Source organism: Gigantopelta aegis, chromosome 1, assembly GCF_016097555.1.
Source record: "Gigantopelta aegis isolate Gae_Host chromosome 1, Gae_host_genome, whole genome shotgun sequence".
Taxonomy (NCBI): Eukaryota; Metazoa; Mollusca; class Gastropoda; order Neomphalida; family Peltospiridae; genus Gigantopelta; species Gigantopelta aegis.
In genome coordinates this window covers 30,320,539-30,343,249 of record NC_054699.1, presented here as the reverse complement: position 1 = coordinate 30,343,249, position 22,711 = coordinate 30,320,539, and the positions used below count along the sequence as shown (strand labels likewise).

The 22,711-nt window shown below is 36.9% G+C and overlaps 1 protein-coding gene across 1 annotated transcript in view; it reads right to left on the bottom strand.

Moving 5' to 3' along the window:
* The window catches only part of LOC121373490 (protein FAM124A-like), a 96,749-nt gene that overhangs the window by 24,322 nt on the left and 49,716 nt on the right, over positions 1–22,711 (bottom strand). The window contains exon 2 of the mRNA XM_041500162.1: positions 18,350–18,393. Within this exon, the coding sequence (XP_041356096.1) occupies positions 18,350–18,393 (44 nt within the window). The remainder of the gene's footprint in view (positions 1–18,349; positions 18,394–22,711) is intronic.

Sequence of the window (22,711 nt, the reverse complement as noted above, 5' to 3'; positions counted from 1 at the left end):
AAGGAATAAAATCTGACTTGACAAATGACGAGTTTTTCGTACATTTTAGTAACCTTGCTTCGAATGAACCAAATATTAATAATGAGGTTGACGATTTTTTATCCACTTTTGATAACAGTACTAGTGACACTAATGACAATTTACTGGATAGTGAAATCACGGATGACGAAATAGCTAATGCAATATATAAGTTGCAGAAGAATAAAGCTTGTGGTCATGACAATGTTTTAAATGAATATTTTATTAATTGTGTAGGTGTTTTAATGCCATGTTTACTTTTATTGTTCAATGGCATTTTTAAAGCGGGATATTTCCCCAAAAGCTGGGCAGTAGGTTGTATCGTCCCAGTTTTAAAGAAAGGTGATAAGAATGACCCCGACAACTATAGAGGTATAACCCTGGTCAGCTGTTTGGGAAAATTGTTCACTTCTATTTTAAATGACAGGCTTCTAAAATTGGATGAAGAAAATAACGTTATTTCTGATGCGCAGTTTGGTTTCAGAAAACATATGTCCACAGTTGATACTATTTTTATATTACAGTTTTTGATAAATCGAGCACTGAAAAATAAGAAACGACTATATTGCTGCTTTGTAGACTATAAAAAGGCTTTTGATTTTATAAATAGACAAAATTTGTGGTACAAGCTAATTAAACAGGGCATAGAAGGCAAAATGTTGGCAGTTATAAGATCTTTATATGACAACGTTAAATACTGTGTGAAATATAATAACGTAATTTCTGAGTATTTCGGGTGTGTAAACGGCTTATTGCAAGGTGAGGTGTTATCACCAATATTATTTTCTATGTATGTAAATGATTGTGAAATGCAATTCATATCAGACAATTGTCCATATATTGAAACACAAATGTTAAACATATTTCAATGTATGCTGATGACATGGTACTTCTTTCCGAGACGCCAGAAGGGTTACAGTCTATGTTAAATACCCTTGAATATTACACCACAAAATGGGATCTAACCGTTAATACAAATAAAACGAAAATAGTAGTCTTTAGAAATGGGGGTAAACTTAAAGATAACGAGAAATGGGATTATGAGGGTCACCAGTTGGAGGTAGTAGACGAATTTAACTATCTTGGACTGTTACTAAGTTATAATGGTAAATTTAATCGGGCACAGAAAAGACTGGCAGAACAAGGACGTAAAGCACAATACTGGATCATGAATATTTGTAATAAGAACTATTTTAATATTGAAACGAAGTTAGCGGTATTTGATACCTATGTAAATAGTGTTCTTAATTATGGATCGGAAGTCTGGGGTTTTCACTCAGCACACGACATTGAGAAAGTGCATATACAATTTTGTAAACGTTCATTGGGTGTACATAATAGAACTTGTAATTACTTTGTTTATAGAGAATTGGGACGATTTCCACTAGCTATTATAAGAAAGCTAAGAATTTTTAAATATTGGATAAACCTTGGTAGTACCAGTAATTGCATTCTAAAAGCTGTGTACGAGGAAATGTATGAGTATGGAGATATTTGGCTAACGAATATTAAGCAGGAATTAGATACGCTTGGGCTAAGTTATATGTGGAAATCGACCCATACCCATATCAGTTTTTATTACATAATTAAAGAAAGAATATTTGATCTATTTAAACAAAAATCCTACAGTTTAATAACAGAGTCGCCAAAAGGATCACTATATAAACACTTAATAAAGGAATATCAATTACAAACATATCTGACGAAGCCAATTGATTCACGTAATATAAAAGAAATAACGAAAATGAGAATTTGTGCACACAGGCTAAATATTGAAGCTGGTAGGTACAAAAATATCGAGAGAACACAAAGAGTATGTACATTATGTAATATTAATGAGATTGAGGATGAGTTTCATTTTATTCTTCAGTGTCCACGATACAAAACTTTAAGAAATAGATTTATTAAGAAATACTACTCCAAGAACCCCAGTGCTTTTTAACTAATACAGCTATTGTCAACTACAAACAATAAGGAGATAAATAACCTTGGCAAATACTTAATACAGGCGAACAAAATGAGGATATGCTATTACTACAAACAACTTAATATATCTATATTTGTGTAACCCATATTGCTGATTGTTTATATATAGATATAGATGGATTGTTTCATCGGTATATGTGTATGTATTTCTGTAAGTCATTCTCCACCATTGTTCCGCACTATTGTACATAATATTGTATTTCATTGTTATAATGCTGATAAGTTGGAAAACTTAACGCAATAAAGAACTTGAACTTGGAAAACAGCAGTCCGTTGGAGCTCATGTCCAGTTGACCTTTCATTCGACCAATGAAAACCTTGCTTGCAAAATCATGCCAATGATTTGAAAAGAATTTGAAAACATTCGGGATTATGCCGAGGGTATACGAAATGATTCGGGTGAATTACGAAGTATGTCGGAAACTAATTGCAATATAAAATTTTATATAAAATACGTTTCAAGACGGAAAAAAACCCTGTGATGATATAGCCATCAAATCTGTTTATACTAGTATGCAATCCAAATTTTATTACTGCACTTTTCTCCCTGTTTTTTCAATGTTGAAATAGACCAACAGGTTCGCCTATTGCATAAATAGTCTCGCCCGACATTTTTAGAATTTGTATGCTCCCGAACAACGCTATAAAAGGCGAAGTGTAATTGGTCGATATTTAAATTGTTATTTATAGAGGAAATGTCACCTGGACATGGCAGTCCATGCAATGCTGTTAGATCTTCTGGCTAGACCCAGTAGAACTAATTTTAATCAGATTGTTTCTTTACAAAAGAAAATGTGAAAATAACGAAATATTGTCGTTCCAGTTTTGACATAGAACCTTTAATAGTTCAAATTAAAATATTTTTATCGCAGTTCTCAAAATAACTGATGCCGACTATAATGGACGTTTGATATCTATGGTACAACACATTTCAAGTACACCAGTTCCAAATGGTGTCTTTAATTGAATCACAGATTTTGTTGCTGTACTCATCATTAAATTGATGAAAGTAACGACATTCCAGGAACACAAACAGCGGGTCTGTATACACATCAAGTTGTCATCAACCAGCTAATGGGTTTAACACGATTGTAACTTCCTTGTGCTCAACGACCTAACCAAATCAATGCCGTTTGAGCAAATTGACTCTATACAGTTCCCGTTTCCACTTCGTGCCGCAGAAACAAGAAGTCGGTTTGGTTAACTCGAGACTACAAACAAGAAATAGGACACAAGGAACAACAAACGGGACAATCGAGGTGTAAAAGATACGGCTACACTATATTGAAACACTAGAGACGTGTTCAGGTGGCAGAGCGCTCGCGAACGATTTCGTCTGGTACCATCGTCTTTTATCACATTCGTTTAACGAGTGACCGCGATCGCTCGCGGTCTTGAACATGTCTCAGTTCTTGTGACCTGCCTCGGAGGCGTAGTGGTTAAAGAAAGAAAAGTTTTATTTAACGACGCACTCAACACATTTTATTTACGGTTATATGGCGTCAGACATATGGTTAAGGACCACACAGATATGGAGAGAGGAAACCCGCTGTCCCCACTTCATGGGCTACTCTTTTCGATTAGCAGCAAGGTGTTTTTTTTTTATATGCACCATCCCACAGATAGGGTAGTACATACCACGGCCTTTGATATACCAGTCGTGGTTATGTTGCTGGAACGAGAAATAGCCCAATGGGCCCACCGACGGGGATCGATCCAAGACCAACCGCGCATCGAGCGAGCGCTGTACCACTGGGCTACGTCCAGCCCTGGCATTACAGACACCAGGATGACCATACACATTTCTGATGCACGGAAATAGATAATCTAAACAATTAAATCTAAGTATAATCTCTGATTTCAATTAACAAAAATGGCTGTATTAGTAAAAGAAAATACACCGTGGTGTTCAAAAAACTAGAATCTGTTGCTTTAAACCGGCTTCGGTGGCGTCGTGGTTAGGCCATCGGTCTACAGGCTGGTAGGTACTGGGTTCGGATCCCAGTCGAGGCATGGGATTTTTAATCCAGATACCGACTCCAAACCCTGAGTGAGTGCTCCGCAAGGCTCAATGGGTAGGTGCAAACCACTTGCACCGACCAGTGATCCATAACTGGTTCAACAAAGGCCATGGTTTGTGCTATCCTGCCTGTGAGGAAGCGAAAATAAAAGATCCCTTGCTGCTAATCGGAAAGAGTAGCCCATGTAGTGGCGACAGCGGGTTTCCTCTCAAAATCTGTGTGGTCCTTAACCATATGTCTCACGCTATATAACTGTAAATAAAATGTGTTTAGTGCGTCGTTAAATAAAACATTTCGTTCTTTCTTTCTTTTTGTTGCTTTAACGCCTACCAGCTTTGACGTCGACGACGTAACCACTATGCTACAGATACAAGTGATTTCCCCCTACATTCCACAAGTCTTTTGAGTGTGTGCGTGGATACGATAATATGGCTGGTAATCTCGGTGTTAGTCTGGTCCTTAAACCCCCGGGAATCCTCTACTCCCTACTTCTCTAGACTGGCGGCGTCACGAATTACGTCACGGGTCTTTTTTTTAGCAGCTATTCCGTGAGATGCACGATGCAGGTTGTTGGCATTGTTTGAATTTAATCAGGAGGCATCTTGTTGGTTCAGAGAAACGTGTTAAGACCAACGGCAAACACAGCACAAATGAACAGACTTTGTATTCACTTCCAGGTATTGGGGACAGATTTCATAATCACCGGTGGTAAAGCGCTCGCTTGATGCGCGGACGGTCTAGGATCGATCCCCGTCGGTGGGTAATTTGTAAACACAATAAAAATGAACGATTCCAGGTATTAGGGACAAATTTCCTAATTACCGAGACATAGCCCAGTGGCAAAGCGCTCGATCCCCGTCGGTGGGTCCACTGGGCTATTTCTCGTTCAAATCGCATTGATGAATAAACATCGAATAAACACACCAGCTATTGGATATCAAACATTATCTTAGAGGAAATCCGCTACATTTTAAAATTATTTTCAAGGGATATTTTATATGCATTTTCCCACAGTACAGTTGGTTGTAAGGCACTGGTTGGAACGGGAAAAGCTACCAGAGAATGGGTCCACAGAGGGGGTTCGAACCTCCGATCCATGCATCTCAGGTCAGCGCTCCACCGACTGAGCAAGATCCCGCCACAATAAACAAAAAAGAGGTTGTATATACGACAGGCGTGCTTGAACAGTTATCCAAGTTCTAAACATGCCAAAAGATTACTCACACCCACAGAACAAAAAAGAAACAAAAACCTTTGAACATAACACTGTTCTTGAATTTTACCAGTACAGTGATTCGTGTATAAACATAAACATAAATAAAAACAAATAAAACTGCATGGTAGGTCACACATTAAGCATTAACCATCATTTATTTGTGTTGTAAATGGCTCGCACACAAACGACATTAAAGGATCAATGGGAATAAATCAATCAATCCAATGTGTTTTCGGTAGTCCTAATGTTTATTGCATCTGTACATGAAGAATGTGTTTTGTTTAACGACACCCCTAACAAGTGAATATTGATAAATTAATCATCGGTCACTAACTTGTCAATATTGATAAATTAATCATCGGTCACTAATTTGTCAATATTGATAAATTAATCATCGGCCACTAACAAGTGAATATTGATAAATTAATCATCGGTCACTAACTTGTCAATATTGATAAATTAATCATCGGTCACTAACTGTCACTAACTTGTCAATATTGATAAATTAATCATCGGCCACTAACAAGTGAATATTGATAAATTAATCATCGGTCACTAACTTGTCAATATTGATAAATTAATCATCGGTCACTAACTTGTCAATATTGATAAATTAATCATCGGCCACTAACAAGTTAATATTGATAAATTAATCATCGGTCACTAACTTGTCAATATTGATAAATTAATCATCGGCCACTAACAAGTGAATATTGATAAATTAATCATCGGTCACTAACTTGTCAATATTGATAAATTAATCATCGGCCACTAACAAGTGAATATTGATAAATTAATCATCGGCCACTAGCAAGTGAATATTGATAAATTAATCATCGGCCACTAGCAAGTGAATATTGATAAATTAATCATCGGCCACTAACAAGTGAATATTGATAAATTAATCATCGGCCACTAACTTGTGAATATTAATAAATTAATCATCGGCTATTGGATGTCAAATATTTGGTAAATATGACGCGTAGTCTTCAGTTAAAGGTTTTTTTGTTTAACGACACCACTAGAGCACATTGATTTATTAAACATCGGCTATTGGATGTCAAACATTTGGTAAATATGACACGTAGTCCTCAGAGGAAACCACTACAGTTTTAAGTGGTAAGGGATTTTTAATATGTACTTCTCCACAGATAGAATAGCATTATTCTATTCGACCCCTCCCCCCGGTACCCCCTCCCCCCAGGTCCAGATAACGCAATGCCCTGAATAAATCCTCATCACTAGAAAACACGAAATGCATTCATTCCACGAGAGGGGGCGAGACGTAGTCCAGTGGTAAAGCGCCCGCTTGATGCGCGGTCGGGTTGGGATCGATCCCCGTTAGTGGCTCCATTGGGATATTTCTCGCTCCAGCTAGTGCACCACGGCTGGTACATCAAATGCCGTGGTATGTGTTATCCTGTCTATAGGATGGTGCATATAAAAGATTCCTTGCTGCAAATCGAAAAGAGTAGCCCATGAAATGGCGACAGCGGGTTTCCTCTCTAAATATCTGTGTGGTCCTTAACCATATGTCCGACGCCATATAACCGTAAATAAAATGTGTTGAGTGCGTCGTTAAATAAAACATTTCCTTCATTTATTCAACGAGAATGACAAAATAGCATATACATTATACAATGATCAATGATATACCAGTAGTGGAGCACTGATTGGAACGGGGAAAACCAATGAGCGAGTTGAGAAGTTTACGTTACTACATACATGACAAGAATCACAAATAATATACTGACACTGGTCGTATAAACTTTAAAAAAAAATAAAGATATCATTTTACCAGTCAAAAAGGCTCTGTTAGTTGAAAACATATCTTATTTAACAATGGCATCAAAGTCATGACTTTTTTTTCTTCTTTTTTTTGGATCGAAGAACTTCGCAAGTTTGCGCGCACTAAGGCCTGGGGATATACGCGATGTTTTGTTGAATTGCTATCGAAATAAAGACTCTACACAAGAAAACACTGACGCCAGCACTCCAAAAGAATGGCAGAATCAATTTGTAATCTTTATACGAATCTATTTCTATTTTTTGTCGTGTTTGTCTAATTGAGACATACAGTTCATTGTCTCGAGTCTAACTGTACCAGATCTCTGTATACGTACGTGAATGGGCGAGGTAATTAAAAGGACTATCCTGTGTTTTCAGCCTGGTGGTGTCGTGTTTAAACCATCGGACTACAGGCTGGTAGGTACAGGGTTCGCAGCCCGATACCGGTTCCAACCCAGAGCGAGTTCTTAAGGGCTCGATGGGTAGGTGTAAGGCCACTACACTCTCTTCTATCTCACTAACAAGTAACAATTAACCCACTGTCCTGCTTCTAATGAAAACAAATGTAGCTGGTTTCCTCTCTAAAACCATATGTTACGATTACCAAATGGTTGACATTCAGTAGCCGATGATTACTAAATGAATGTACCCTAGTGATGTCGTTAAACAAAACACATGTTAACCGTTCTTTAAAAAGAAGCGCGCATTGTCATTTTTCAGATGATCGGGGGGGGGGGGGGGGGGGTTATGCAGTGAGGGCGTAGCGTGGGGAGCAGCGCGGGCGCGGTTACCAAAAAAAAACCCGCGTCGGTCATATATAAACACTGATATTGATAACCATAGTTCTTTTTAACTAGAGCATATTGATTTATTAATTATCTGCTATTGGATGTCAAAATTTTTGTAATTTTGACATATACTCTTAGAGAGGAAACCCGTAAAATTTTCTAGCGATCTACCACAATCCCTTGTCACACTGATCATGCTTCAGTTCTGGTTGTGAACACTCGATATAAAATAGCTATGTCGCATATCATACCAAATGTATTAATTGTGACCTTGAACGCGGGGCTAATTATCTTGTTATTGTTTTGGGTTTTAGTCCTAAAGAATAAAATGTGTCTCTCTGGCCATGGCAACATCGATACCACAACAAACAGAAAGCAACACACATACGATATAATGATCATAGTAAAAATATGGATGGAAAAAAAGAAGGAAGGGATGTTTTATTGAACGACGCATTCAACACATTTGAATTACGGTTATAGGGCGTCGCACATTTGATTAATGGTCATACATATAAGCAGAGAGGAAATGGGCTACCCTATGCGATTAACAGCAAGGGATCTTTTGTAGACAGGGTAGTACATACCACGGCCTTTAGTACGCCAGTTATGAAGCACTGTCTGGAACGCGCATAAGCCCAATGAGCCCACCGACGGGGATCGATCATAGGTCGACCGCATATCACTGGCCCACTGTCAAAATATAGAGCTGCGAAATTCCTCTATGATCTAAATCAACTTCAGTGTTTGAAGACAGAGATTCAGAACAACTTCCAAGGTCCGCTTCATTGAAATGAAAACATCAATTAAAATGATTTCTTGTGTATTTGTATGCAGCCGCTGATGGATCTGTTGGTTTCTGCTTGTGCATATTAGACAAAGCGAGAAAAATTCAACAATGTGATCAAATAACAATTGTGGACAGCATTGCGGACCAATCAAACATTTTATTGTGGACTGCTCTGTGCAAGACAAGGACACCTTCGACACATCAGAGATCGACACATCAGAGATCATAATTCGATACATAGAAAATAATACATGAGTGGCAGTTAGATACAATTTATCTCACAACGAGCTGTTTTAAAATGTATCTAACGAACGAAAGCGTGGATCAGGAAAATTGTTGCGGGTTTCCTCTGATGACTACGTGTCAAAATTATCAAATGTTTGACATCCAATAACCAATGTTTTAGTGGTGTCGTTAAACAAAACAAACAAACAAACAGTAACTCGGAGAGCTTACGAATAATGCTAGGCACAGATTATCAAATGTCACGACAGAGTTGGCCAACTCGACCATTGCGCTCAGATTAACAGCTTATCGGTCGTAGGAGGTTTATACGGTGAGAATCGAATTGTAAAGTTAAAGTTTGTTTTGATTAACGACACCACTAGAACACATTGATTTATTAATCATCGGCTATTGGATGTTAAATATTTGATAATTTTGACATAGTCTTAGAGAGGAAACCCGCTACATTTCTCCATTAGTAACAAGGGATCTTTCATATGTACTATCCCACAGACGGGATAACATATACCATGAAGTCTTAGAGAGGAAACCCGCTACATTTCTCCATTAGTAACAAGGGATCTTTCATATGTACTATCCCACAGACGGGATAACATATACCATGACCTTTGATATACCATTCGTAGTGCACTGGCTGGAACGAGAAATAGCCCAATGGGCCACCGATGGGGATCCCAGACTAACGGCGCATCAAGCGAGTGCTTTCCTGTTTGTGGGAAAGTGAATATAAAAGACTCCTTGCTGCATTAGGAAAAATGTAGCGGGTTTCCTCTGATGACTAAGTGTCACAATTACCAAATGTTTGACATCCAATAGCCGATGATTAATTAATCAATGTGCTCTAGTGGTATCGTTAAACAAAACAAACTTTTTTGTTTGTTTGTTCAGTAATTGTTTTAGCTCACACGATGGAGCTGAAAAGTCAGGGTTTTTTTTTTTTTTAATTCAACAATCGACCTATCGTCCTTCGAATGACGTCAACCGCATGTCAAACAGAACACGGCAAACACGAAGAAACTCTCTATCTATCGTTATTATTTGAAGTATGAACCTGCCGTCAAAATATCGAATCCAATCTCGCGCTAGAAGGACGAGGTGAGATCGGCAACACGTCAACCGGCAATGTAAAGTGTAATCTAAATATTAAAGGTGAAATATCATCGCCTATTTTAATATTAACAATACGGGGGAAAAATCGACTATTTTAAAGTCAATACATCAGACAAACGGTGAAGGTTCGCGTATCCATAGGCGTCAAAAGGCTGCTAGTAAACGAAGAAGCCAGTCGTATATTAAATCACTTTTCTATAGGGGTGGGACAAAGTGTCATGTTTGAATTTGGGATGATGGCGGCAGTGTCTTCTGCCTTCACCCGAACCCTCTCTTAAGTGCTGGGCACATTTGTTTTCAGACCGTCAGGTGATGCAACTACACATTACTTTAAAGGGGACATATTATATGATAAAAAACCCAGTAGTTTCAACTAACAACACTATCCAAAACGTCTCTCTCTCTCTCTCTCTCTCTCTCTCTCTCTCTCTCTCTCTCTCTCTCTCTCTCTCTCTCTCTCTCTCTCTCTCTCTCTCATGTAGTGGCGACAGCGGGTTTCCTCTCAAAACTCTGTGTGGTCCTTAACCATATGTCTGACGCCATATAACCGTAAATAAAATGTGTTGAGTGCGTCGTTAAATAAAACATTTGTTTCTCTTCTTCTTCTTCTTCTTCTCTCTCTCCCTCCCTCCCTCCCTCTCTCTCTCTCTCTCTCTCTCTCTCTCTCTCTCTCTCTCTCTCTCTCTCTCTCTCTCTCTCTCTCTCTCTCAATTACTGTTTATTTATGTTTGTTACGTCATTTCTACCGTGCCTTGGTGTCATACGTATGGACATGGCTCAGTATTAATATCTTTGGTTTTTATATTTAGTATAAATGTGAATATTTGTTTATTGTATATATCGTCTCTCATAATTCCCTATGGAATGGCTTATGTACTTTTATATGTTTATTGTAAATGTAATTATGTTGTACATGAGGTGAGACGTAAATAAAGATATCTGTCTGTCTCTCTGTCTGTGACAGTCTGAAGGCTACTTCTTGATCAAACTCTATACATCTAGGAGTTATTAGCAATTAAAAGTTTAATATGACCGTCACCTTCCATTAGTGTCGGATCCATGGAATTGACTGGCGAGCAACTGAAAGACTCATTTGTTGAAGTCATTCTTAATATAAAAGCCATTCTTGAAAAGAATCATCGGTTAAAAGCAATCTAAAAACAACTTTAATCAAATTCCAGATAACTTTGACTTTACCCTAAGATCAGATTAATGGATATGAGACGTGCAAATTTGAAAGACTATCCCTTTCTGAACACTCATGTCAAATATGAAAGTCATCGTTGAAAATGATCACGTTCTAAAAGACTTTGAGCTTGCTATTGAGTCATCGTTGAGATTTACATGGTTAACAGTCATATCAAAAATGAAATCTGTCATTTAAAAGAGAAATTAAATCAATACAGTAAAATGAGAACTTAATCGACTTAAGAGGAATAGTTACTGGCATCTGAACACTACAGTAAGAGGGAAGGAAGGAAGCACTTTTTTATTTAACGACGCACTCAACACATTTTAATTACGGTTATATGGCGTCGGACATATGGTTAAGGACCACACAGATTTTGAGGGAGGAAACGCGCTGTTTCCACTACATGTGCTACTCTTTTTGATTAGCAGCAAGGGATCTTTTATACGCACCATCCCATAGACAAGATAGCACATCCCACCGTCTTTGATATACCAGTCGTGGTGCACTGGCTGAAGCGAGAAATAGCCTAATGGGCCCACTGACAGGGATCGATCTCAAACCTACCGTGTATCAAGCGATCGCTTTACCACTGGGCTACGTCTCACCCCGTACAGTAAAAGAGGGAAATATTACAATGTGTAATAATAATTTGGCTTTGGTTAAGATAATTACCTGCCTGTGCATATTAAAGGGACATTTCCGAGTTTTCTGCATTGTAAGATGTTTCCGACTAATAAAATATTTCTACGATTACACTTACATATTAAATATATTTTCTTCTTTAGGATATCAGTGTCTGTATATTCAATGTGTTTCTGGTCGTCTTAATATTTGTCAGAATGCTAAACTGGATTTTGTTTTTAAAAAATTTTAGGAAATAAAATGAAATTTAACGTAGTACAAATATTAGAATGATCAGAAACACGTTTAATATACAGCCCCTAATATTTTATGCAGAAAAATATATTTGATATGCAATTACAATCGTTAAAAAGTCTTTGTTAGTCGATAACATCTTAAAAATTGCAGCAAACTCAGGAATGTCCCTTTAAAACATGAGTAAAGGAGATTTCTGGATGTTGGCAAAGGTTTGTTTGTTTTGGGTTTTTTTAATTGTGGATAACCGGCCTCGGTTGTGTAGTGGTTAAGCCATCGGAGGTAAGGCTGGTAGGTACTGGGTTCGCAGGCCGGTACCAGCGACTCAATGGGTAGGGGTAAGGCCACTACACCCTCTTTTCTCTCACCAACCACTAACAACTAACCTACTGTCCTGGACATACAGCCCATATAGCTGAGGTGTGTGCCCAGGACAGCGTGCTTCAACCTTAATTGGATATAAGCACGAAAATAAGATGAAATGAATCATGGTTGACAAATTGTCTAAAAAGCTGTATATGAGTATAATTCGGAGTTTTTGTTTTTTTCGTATTCTTTAGTGAGGTTTTATGTGTGTGTGTGTTGGAGGGGGGAGGGGGGCGTTGTGGGTTTTTTTTCATTTGATTGGGTGAGATTTCTATTTTTAAAACTGGTATTATTTTATTTCATAAATTACACCACCTTGCCAAAGTAACAACATTGATATTCGCCGTTCACGCTACCGAGAGGAATTTTTCTATTTAGTGTGAACCCATCCATCAATAAACAGCGCACACAATCATGATAAATGTAGCGCATCTACGATAATTGTTCCACACAATTAATTATACAGCAATTTGCTCAAATAACAGATCGATCAATTTAGAATCATTGTTTATAATGTTTACAGAGCTGCGAAGAATACATAAGGTTAATATGGGCGTATTATTTCAAACAAAACCTGTATTTGACTAATATAACCAGTCTAACGTATCCCAGTCTTTATCAAGGTGGTGCGAAAGGAACATGTTGATGCGAATGTAAACCAGATTTCTTAAAACTGTTTAAACAGTCGTTGATAAATTGTATAACAAGATTAAAAGTGCATTGTCGTCTCTAGTTTGAGATCAAGTTCTTTACTGGGTAAAGTTTTTTTTCCACACGTCAGAGGCGGATCGGGGGAGGGGGGAAGGGGCCCGCCCCCCTTGTATTTTGCAACAGTTATAATTTTATTAAATAACAATTTTCATTTTATTTTTTTGACGATCCCCCTCTAAATCTCCTCCAAAGTTCCCTTGGCATCCGCCTCATGTCATTTCCCCCCACCCCCGAAATGGATTTTCTGGATCCGCCACTGAATGTATTAGCATTATAACAATGAAAAAAAATAATATATACAATAGTATGGAACAATTAGTTGTAAGCGCCATATTTTGCTTCTTTTTTATTTATTTATTTTTTAATTCATATTTATATTTCTTAGTCTTTTCGGGGGGGGGGGGGGGGGGGGGGGTTCTGTGTGTGGTAACTATAAATTAATCGCTGACACATACAATTTTCGCATAATTTACTAGAGACTGGAGTTAAAGTTTATTTTGTTTAACATCAGCCAGAGCACCTTGATTAATTAACCATTGGTAACTAGGTGTCAAATGTTTGGTAATTCTGACAGTCTTTAGACGAAACCAGCTAGGCAGCGAGATTTTGTTTCTCATTTATCACTTATCACGACCTAATCACGACTTATCACGACCTTTGATATACCAGTCGTGGGACACTGGCTTGGAAAAATAATTCACACAAAAAACCACCTCACAATTGTACGAATACGGTGTGATTTCCCTAAAAATTATTTGTAAAAACAGAAAGTAAATAAAAATGTCTACGTCATCTATCCATCAAAAGGGCGGGACGGTATGGGATAGACCCTCGTCGGTGGGCCCATTGGGCTATTTCTCGTTCCACCCATAGCACCACGACTGGCATATCAAAGGCCGTGGTATGTACTATCCTGTCTGTGGGATGGTGCATATAAAAGATGACATCCAATAGCCGATGATTAATGAATCAATGTTCTCTAGTGGTGTCGTTAAACAAAATAAACTTATATCCATCAAAACGGCAGCTGATGCTTCGCTATCAGAGAGTTGAAGGAAATATAGTGGTATTCGATAATTATGTCCCCTTACAGATTTTCCAATAATCGGGATTTGTTATGTATTCTTGTTATGTCTGGACTGCGTGTAAATATTTATTTTCATGCATGCCATCGTTATATCCAAACATATATATTGAAGGTTGTTGCAACTTATTTAATTGCTTCCCGTGTCCTCAAATCTAGAGTTGCTACCTATATTATAACTTATTGCCAGTTATCCGGATTTGTTATGTATTCTTGCGATCTCTGGACTCTACATGTGTATATGTTTTTCATGCATGCCGTCCTAACATCCAAACATATATATTGTAGGTGTTTGCAACTTATTTAATTGCTTCTCGTGTCATTAAATCTAGAGTTACTACCTATATTATAGCCAGTAATCCGGGTTTGTTATGTGTTCTTGCGATGTCTGGACTCTACGTATTAATGCATGCATGCCGTCCTAACATCCAAATACATGTATATATATATTGAAGGTGGTTGCAACGTATTTAACTGCTTCCTGTGTCATCAAATCTAGAGTTGCTACCTATATTATAACTTATTGCCAATTATCCGGGTTTGTTATGTATTCTTGCGATGATTGGACTCTACGTGTTAATGCATGCATGGCGTCCTAACATCCAAATATATATATTGAAGGTGGTTGCAACTTATTTAATTACTTCTCGCGTCTCCACCATCAATATCATCAAATCTCGAGTTGTTCTAAACCAAACAATGTCAATCTTGACGATTACCATTCGCTTTGTTTCTGGATCCATCCAAACAAATCAAGGTCATAACGAATTGTATTTCTTTAAGACGTTTATATATTTGGTGTCCGGCAGCATCAAACAAGATATTAATTAAACAGAACCGCCATCGGTGCATAAAGAAACTTAACAGATAGCTGTTAATAAACCTTTTTTGATTGGTCAAGATTTCTTTGCAAATGTGTTACCTTGTGAACAAATGATTTTGATTGGCTAGGGATTTGATACAATAAACAAATGTGCTGTCGGGATAATATTTAGTTAGAATATATAAGAACTGACCTAAAACAAATGGAATAACTTTACAGAAAACAGGGAAATGGTAAATACAACCTCATAAAACTAGGTCAAGGACAGGTTTGTTATTCTATATGTTTAAATGCATGATTAACATAAAAGGTCATTCTTTATAAAAACAGGTTAAAATTAAACTGACCCGGTTTTAGCAATGGCCGGGCTATGCATTTTTAAGTTTTTTGGGGTTTTTTTTTTAAATTACTTAAAAATGGAAGAATAAAAATAACATCCACCTGAATAAGCCTTAGTACCACTGAGTTCTTCAATATGGGTGTACACTACCCAATCAAATCACATAGACAATAGTAACATATGAGGCTAAAGGTGCAACACGCGGTGTTTCAATTAAAGAGACATTCCTAAGTTTGCAGCAATTTTTAAGATGTTATCGACTAACTGACTTTTTAACGATTGTAATTAAATATCAAATATATGTATCTGCATAAAATATTAGTGGATAGATATTAAACGTGTTCCTGGTCGTTCTAATATCTGTACTAGGTCAAATTTCATCTTATTTCCTAAAATATTGTTTTTTTCGTACGTATGAAATTATTTGAAGAGAAAATCCAGTTTGGGCTTCTTACAAATATTAAGACGACCAGAAACACATTGAATATACAAACACTGATATTCTAAACAAAAAAATATATTTAATATGTAAGTTTAATCGTAGAAATATTTTATTAGTCGGAATCAGTCTTCAGTTTTACATTACAAATTATTTATTTTATAAAATAAAACATGTTTTACGGCATTCGTAATTCACACGAAACATGTCGTATACCCTCAGGATAATTCGGAATGTTTTCAAATTAGTTTTAAATCACTGGCAGGATTCTGCAAGTAAGGTTTTGATTGGTGGACATGAGCTCCAACTGGCTGGTGTTAGATCCACATGTAATAGTGGAGCTAATTTTAATTAGATTGATCATTAACACACAACCCCTGCGTGTGCTGTAACCTCACCGTGGTGCAGGGGTGTAACATTCTCTTTGAGAATGGCCAATACAGCACAAATTGAAGTTTAGAGTAAAATTCGGTGTCCGTAAAATTCTGTGATATTTGTATTTGTATTTTTGCACAGTTCTTTACACTGTTTTTGTTTAAACCTTGAATTTTTATATTGATGTTGATCATCACTTTATTTATTTGCATTACCATAGTTTGACACCCAATAGCCGATGTATTTTTCGTGCTGAGGTGTCGTTAAACATTCATTCATTCATTTTTTATTTGTTTGCATTACCATAGTTTGACACCCAATAGCCGATGTATTTTTTGTGCTGGGGTGTCGTTAAACATTCATTCATTCATTTAACACACAACATAATAAACTGTTTTTTTACCAAAATTTCCAATGTTCTGTGTTACATATTTGTTCAGTTGTTCATCTTCAAAAAGGAAGGATTTTTTTATTCTGAATTACTCGATATTCAGTTCAATTCAATTTATTGCGCAATACCAAACGATCTGGTGTCAGCAAACAGAGTTTAAAAACCCCATATCATTGTAATATAATTGCCTCAGTCTAATAGTGTGATTAAGCTGTGTATATAGAGGGTAATGATTTTATTATCAGCATGAAATTAAACGAAACTTCTCAATCTGTAGTATTCAATATCGATTCACCTCGCTGATAATTGAAAATAATAGCCCTAATTATTTCTGCGATCCGTAACAATATGTCCGACGCCATTTTAACCATAATTAAAATGTGTTGAGTGAGACTAATTTTTTTCAGTATGGATTAGGTTTATTCCGTTAAAATATTCGGTCAGATACGATTTTATACAGTGGAAAAAACAACAACAAACAAACCCCCAAAGAAACAAACAAACAAACAAACAAACAAAAATCTTTCAGGTATTGAAATTAAAACGAATTGTAGCTAAAATTCCGAAAAACACACTTTGATGCCAATTCATTGCATCACAATCAAACGAACAAAACAAAAACAAAACATTTTCAGGTACGGAAATTAAAACGAACTGTAGCCAAAATTCTCGAAGAATATTTCATGCCAATTCATGACATCATTCTAATTTTCCGCAAATCTTCGCGGCAGCAGATACACACACCTTTCCCGCCCATTTTGGTGTTAAGAAGTTCACATCCTGTTTGAGCCGTTTGCCTGGTTGCCAGCACTCAGATTCCGGCGGTGACGTAACGACTGGTTGGGTGTCGGTATCGTTACGATTCCAGCCGACAAACTGAGTAATGGCGCGCAAACTGCTGGCACCTATCTCCAAGGAAGCCAGCGTTGGGATTTTCTCCTCTGTGCAAACTAACACGGGATTTCGGCACGTCGACGACAAACATGGACACAATACAATTCAAATGAGTTGTGTGTGAGAATCCAATATTTTACAGATGTGTTCCCAAAGGGCGTCATCTCTTGATGGCATAATCCAAATGGAATAGAACTGTGGTACTTCCGCATTGAAGGTGGGAAGGGGAGAGAAAGGGAAAGAGAGAGAGAGAGAGAGAGAGAGAGAGAGAGAGAGAGAGAGAGAGAGAGAGAGAGAGAGAGAGAGAGAGAGAGAGAGAGAGAGAGAGAGAGAGAGAGATGGAAGGAAAGAGGGAGGGAAAGAGGGATATATATATATATATATATAGAGAGAGAGAGAGAGAGAGAGAGAGAGAGAGAGAGAGAGAGAGAGAGAGAGAGAGAGAGAGAGAGAGGAGAGAGAGGGATATATATATATAGAGAGAGAGACAGAGACAGAGAGACAGACCGAGACTGGAAGAGAAAACTAATGAGAGAAGTTAAGAAGGAATGAAAAAAAAGAAGCGAGAAACAGACAAATGGAGAAGGTTGAAAGTGTTAGAAAAGTGTAAAACATGTTAGAGGCGTATTTAAGAGAGTATGTAAGAAATAACTTGATTTAATCAAGTTTTAGATTGCATAGTTAAATTTGTATTGTGTTTTTGTTAGCTGCCATATTTTGGGAAAACCACTCCCCACCATTATCCTGTACATATTGTGTATAGACATGTATTTATTATGTATGTTGATGCATTGTAAATCTTAAGGCAATAAATAAACTTGTAAACGTTTATACATGAACGTTAACCGATTGATGACTACAGTAGTTACACTGTCATTGTTTTAGTCCTACTCACCATCATGTGACGACGACGACGTCGTTATACTGCCTCTTCGAGATCTGGAAAACACAAAAGAAAAATATGTTAACCCAAGAACATTAATCTACAAAATTGTAAAACATAGCATATTGATGATCACTTGATCGCCTTCAGAAAGTCGACATGGTGAAAACTGAATTTGCACGTAACTAAATTTACCTAGATAACAATAATTCCAGTGTTTTAAATTAATGAATTAATTAGTAATTGATGGGTGGGTGGGTGGATGGATTGACAGATGTATGAATGGACGGACGAACGGGTGAACAAACGAACGAACGAACAAAAAATAAATAAATGAATCAACGAATGAATGAATGAATGAATGAACGAACGAATGAATGATAATAATAGCATGTCCCCAATGTGTTCTAATATTAAGAAAAGTGCCCTGTCAAACCTTTATTAAATTATTTTGTAAAATTTAATGTAAACGTTTAGACAAAAAGTTAAGAGAACCCATTTTGCTTTTTAGAACCTGATTTCACTAACCTACCTTGTTGTTGATGTTGGTTTTGTTTTGTTTTGTTTTGTTTTGTTTTGTTTTGTTTTTTGTTTATTTGTTTGTTTTGTTTTGTTTTTATCGTTAGGTCTTCTTTGTTTGATTTTTGGGGTCCTTTGTGGGGGTTTTTTTCTTTCTTTTTTTTTCTTTTCTTTGGGTCTTTTAGGGATGGGGAATTGTTTCTGTTTATGCTGTTGTTTTTTAAGTATAGGATTGACCGAAATTATTTTAAAATATAAAATCTATCATTTCTTGTAAATACAAAAGTTTTAAAATATTTCTCATAGTATTTTGATAGTTATAAAGTCTCTCATAACTCCATAGGAGTGGCTTGTGTACTTTTGAACTAAGTTTGTTTTATTGCTGTATTATAATTATAATAATTATTATTATTATTGTTATTATTGTTATTGTTGGTGTTGGTTAGTGTTGTTGAACTATGTTTTAATCTGTACACAAGGGGAAACGTAAATACTAATTTTTTCTGTCTACAAAATATAATTCTACCTGAGCAGACATCTACGATCTAAAGTTTATGTTTAACGACACCACTATAACACATTAATTTATTGATCATCAGCTATTGGATGTCAAACATTTGGTAATTTTGACATGTAGTCGTAGAGAAGAAACCCGCTATATTTTTTTCATTAGTAGCAAGGGATCTTTTATATGCACCATCCTACAGACAAGATAGCATATACTTTTGATATACCAATTATGGTACACTAACTGGAACGAAAAATAGCCCAATGGGCCCTCCGACGGGGATCGAGCCCAGACCGACCGCGCTTTACCACTGGGCTACGTCCCGCCCCCATCTACGATCTAGAACCAACTAAAGCGTACAAAGATGGGATTGGGATAATCGATCATTCTCCCGGTGACGTAACGCAGACGGCCGAAGCGCATTTAATCCGGGTACTGATGGGTTCATTAGTTCGTTTCCACGGCGCTAATTACGGTCCCGGTCAACCGGCGGACAAATATTCAATATACACGCGACTGCTTATCACCCGTGCACCTGGACAAAGTCCATTACATCCGGGTCACTTGGTGTGCATTCTGTCAGTAATGACGAGCAGGGCGACAAATCTTCTGTCAGCTTAAACAAATGACGGCTGACAAAAATCACTCGACTGTTAACGAGATGTAGTTGTTAAGCCATTGTATTTAAGGATGGCAGGTACTGGCTTCGCTTCCCAGTACCGACTTCTACCCATGGTGAGGTTTAACGACTCAATGGGTAGGTGTAAGGCCTCTGCACCGACTTCTCTCTCACTAAACACTAACCTACTGTCGTGGACAGGCAGCTAAGAGATTAAATGTGTGTGTCTGTGTGTGTGTGTGTGTGTGTGTGTGTGTGTGTGTGTGTGTGCCCAGGGCAGCGTGCTTGAACCTTAATTAGATATAAGCACGATAATAAGTATAAATGCAATCAAACAACTGACGGCTCACTATACCCTCTTCTCTCTCACTAACCACCAACAACTAACCCACTGTCCCGATAGCCCAGATACCTGATCTGTGTGCCCAGGGCAGCGTGCTTGAACCTTAATTGGATATAAACACGAAAATAAGTTAAAATTAAATGATGTCCTTAAAGGGACATTCCTGAGTTTGCTGCATTGTAAGATGTTTCCGACTAACACAATATTTCTACGATTAAACTTACATATTAAATATATTTTATTGTTTAAAATATCAGTGTCTGTATATTCAATGTGTTTCTGGTCGTCTTAATATTTATAAGAAGCCCAAACTGGATTTTGTCTAAAGATAATATCGTACGTACGAAAAAAACAATATTTTAGGAAATAAAGGAAATTTAACCTAGTACAAATATTAGAACGATCAGAAACACGTTTAATATATAGCCACTAATGTTTTATGCAGAAAGATATATTTCAAATATGTAATTACAATCGTTAATCTTAAAAATTGCTGAAAACTCAGGAATGTCCCTTTAAACAAAACAAACTTAAACGAAGACTGATATCAACTAGCAAAAAAACGTTTGCATTGTTTAACGACACCACTAGAGCATACTGATTTATTAATCATCGGCTATTGGATGTCAAATATTTTGTAATTTTGACAGTCATAGAGAGGAAACTACATTTTTCCATTAGTAGCAAGGGATCTTTTATATGCACCATCCCACAGACAGGATAGCACATACCACGGCCTTTTTATATACCAGTCGTGGTGCACTGGCTGGAACGAGAAATAGATCAATGGGAAATCAATTAACAGAGTAGGGGGGAAATAATATTCGTTAAGTCTGTTTTCTGCACTTTACGTTAAACCCAATGACCACGTCGGTAACCAATCAAATTGCACGGAATCGTTTGCGTTGCTTGTTGATACTGAAAGAAGCCTGGTTCTTTTCCAAATGTTGGATGATAAAATGGTTGTGTGTTTGTGACTTAACACTTAGATACACGGAATTTCACTAGAAAATGCCCCTGTTGAGTGTTACATATCACCGTAGAAGGCAGCTGTGTTTTGTGTGAAACTACTGCAATGTACGCAATTCCGGGAAACATCCACTGTGCTACTGAAGAAATGCACACAATGGCCAGCCAACGAATTTCCGTTAAGAGTTGGACATTTTTTGTCTTTGTTTAGTACACATACACACACACACACACACACACACACACACACACACACACACATTATATATATATATATATATATATATATATATATATATATATATATATACAGATACAGATACATATACTAGTGTGTATATATATATATATATATATATATATATATATATATATATATATAGATAGATAGATGAATAGGGGTAACTTCGGACTTTGGTAACTTCGGCCTGGTAACTTCGGACCCGAGTAATCTCGGACCCCATCGGCTTAGTTAAGAGGAATTTCGATGACATATTTCTACTGGTCTCGACGGCGCAGTGCCTAAGCAAACGTCGGTCTTACAAGGATGACAGGTACAGGGTTCGCATCTCGGTACCGGTTCCAGCCCAGAGTGACACAAGGGCACAACGGGTAGATGTAAGGCCACTACATCCTCCTTTTTTCTCATTAACACTCTCAATAACATATATCTACTAACAATTAACCACTGAGGTGTGTGCTATAACAAATGTGCTTGAACCTTAATTGAATATAAGCACGAAAATAGTTTAAATGAAATACGTTTTTTCATTTTATTGCATATGCAGTTCAAACGTTCATTTCAATACGCATATTTCTCCAAAAGTGTGGGACATATATCCAGTTGTACATATATTTTATTTCTAGTAAATAAAACAAGAAGTTTCAATTTCATATATATCTTTATTTTCTAAACATTTTAAAATATTTGGTTAAGACAGTATTTACCAGTTTAATAGTACATACTCTAGATATATCTGAGGGACAATTATCATCATACTTTACGCATCGTGAATATAAAATATATACTGACCAACTATATATATATATATATTCCAAACGTAAAAGTAAAATACTGAATAAATAAATGTTGCGTTTTTTTAAATTTATATGCTTACATCAATAAACTAAAACAATTTGTGATAACATCAAATATTATGTAAACGATTAAGCACTATTTTTATTAATCAGTAATCTAGGCATACAGTTTCTAAAAGTAAACTGAAAGTTCGCAGATGTCAGAGAATTGTAGACCGCATATCTCATTTTACCGGACGGGTCCATTTAATTTGGAATATGAACGTAGAAGCTGCAGCGCACTACGTGTGCCTTCCACATATTCTCCCCAGTACTTAAAGATTTTTCTTTGAAGATCCCGGTATTTTTTTTCTTGGTGACGTTTCAGTTTTGACTCGC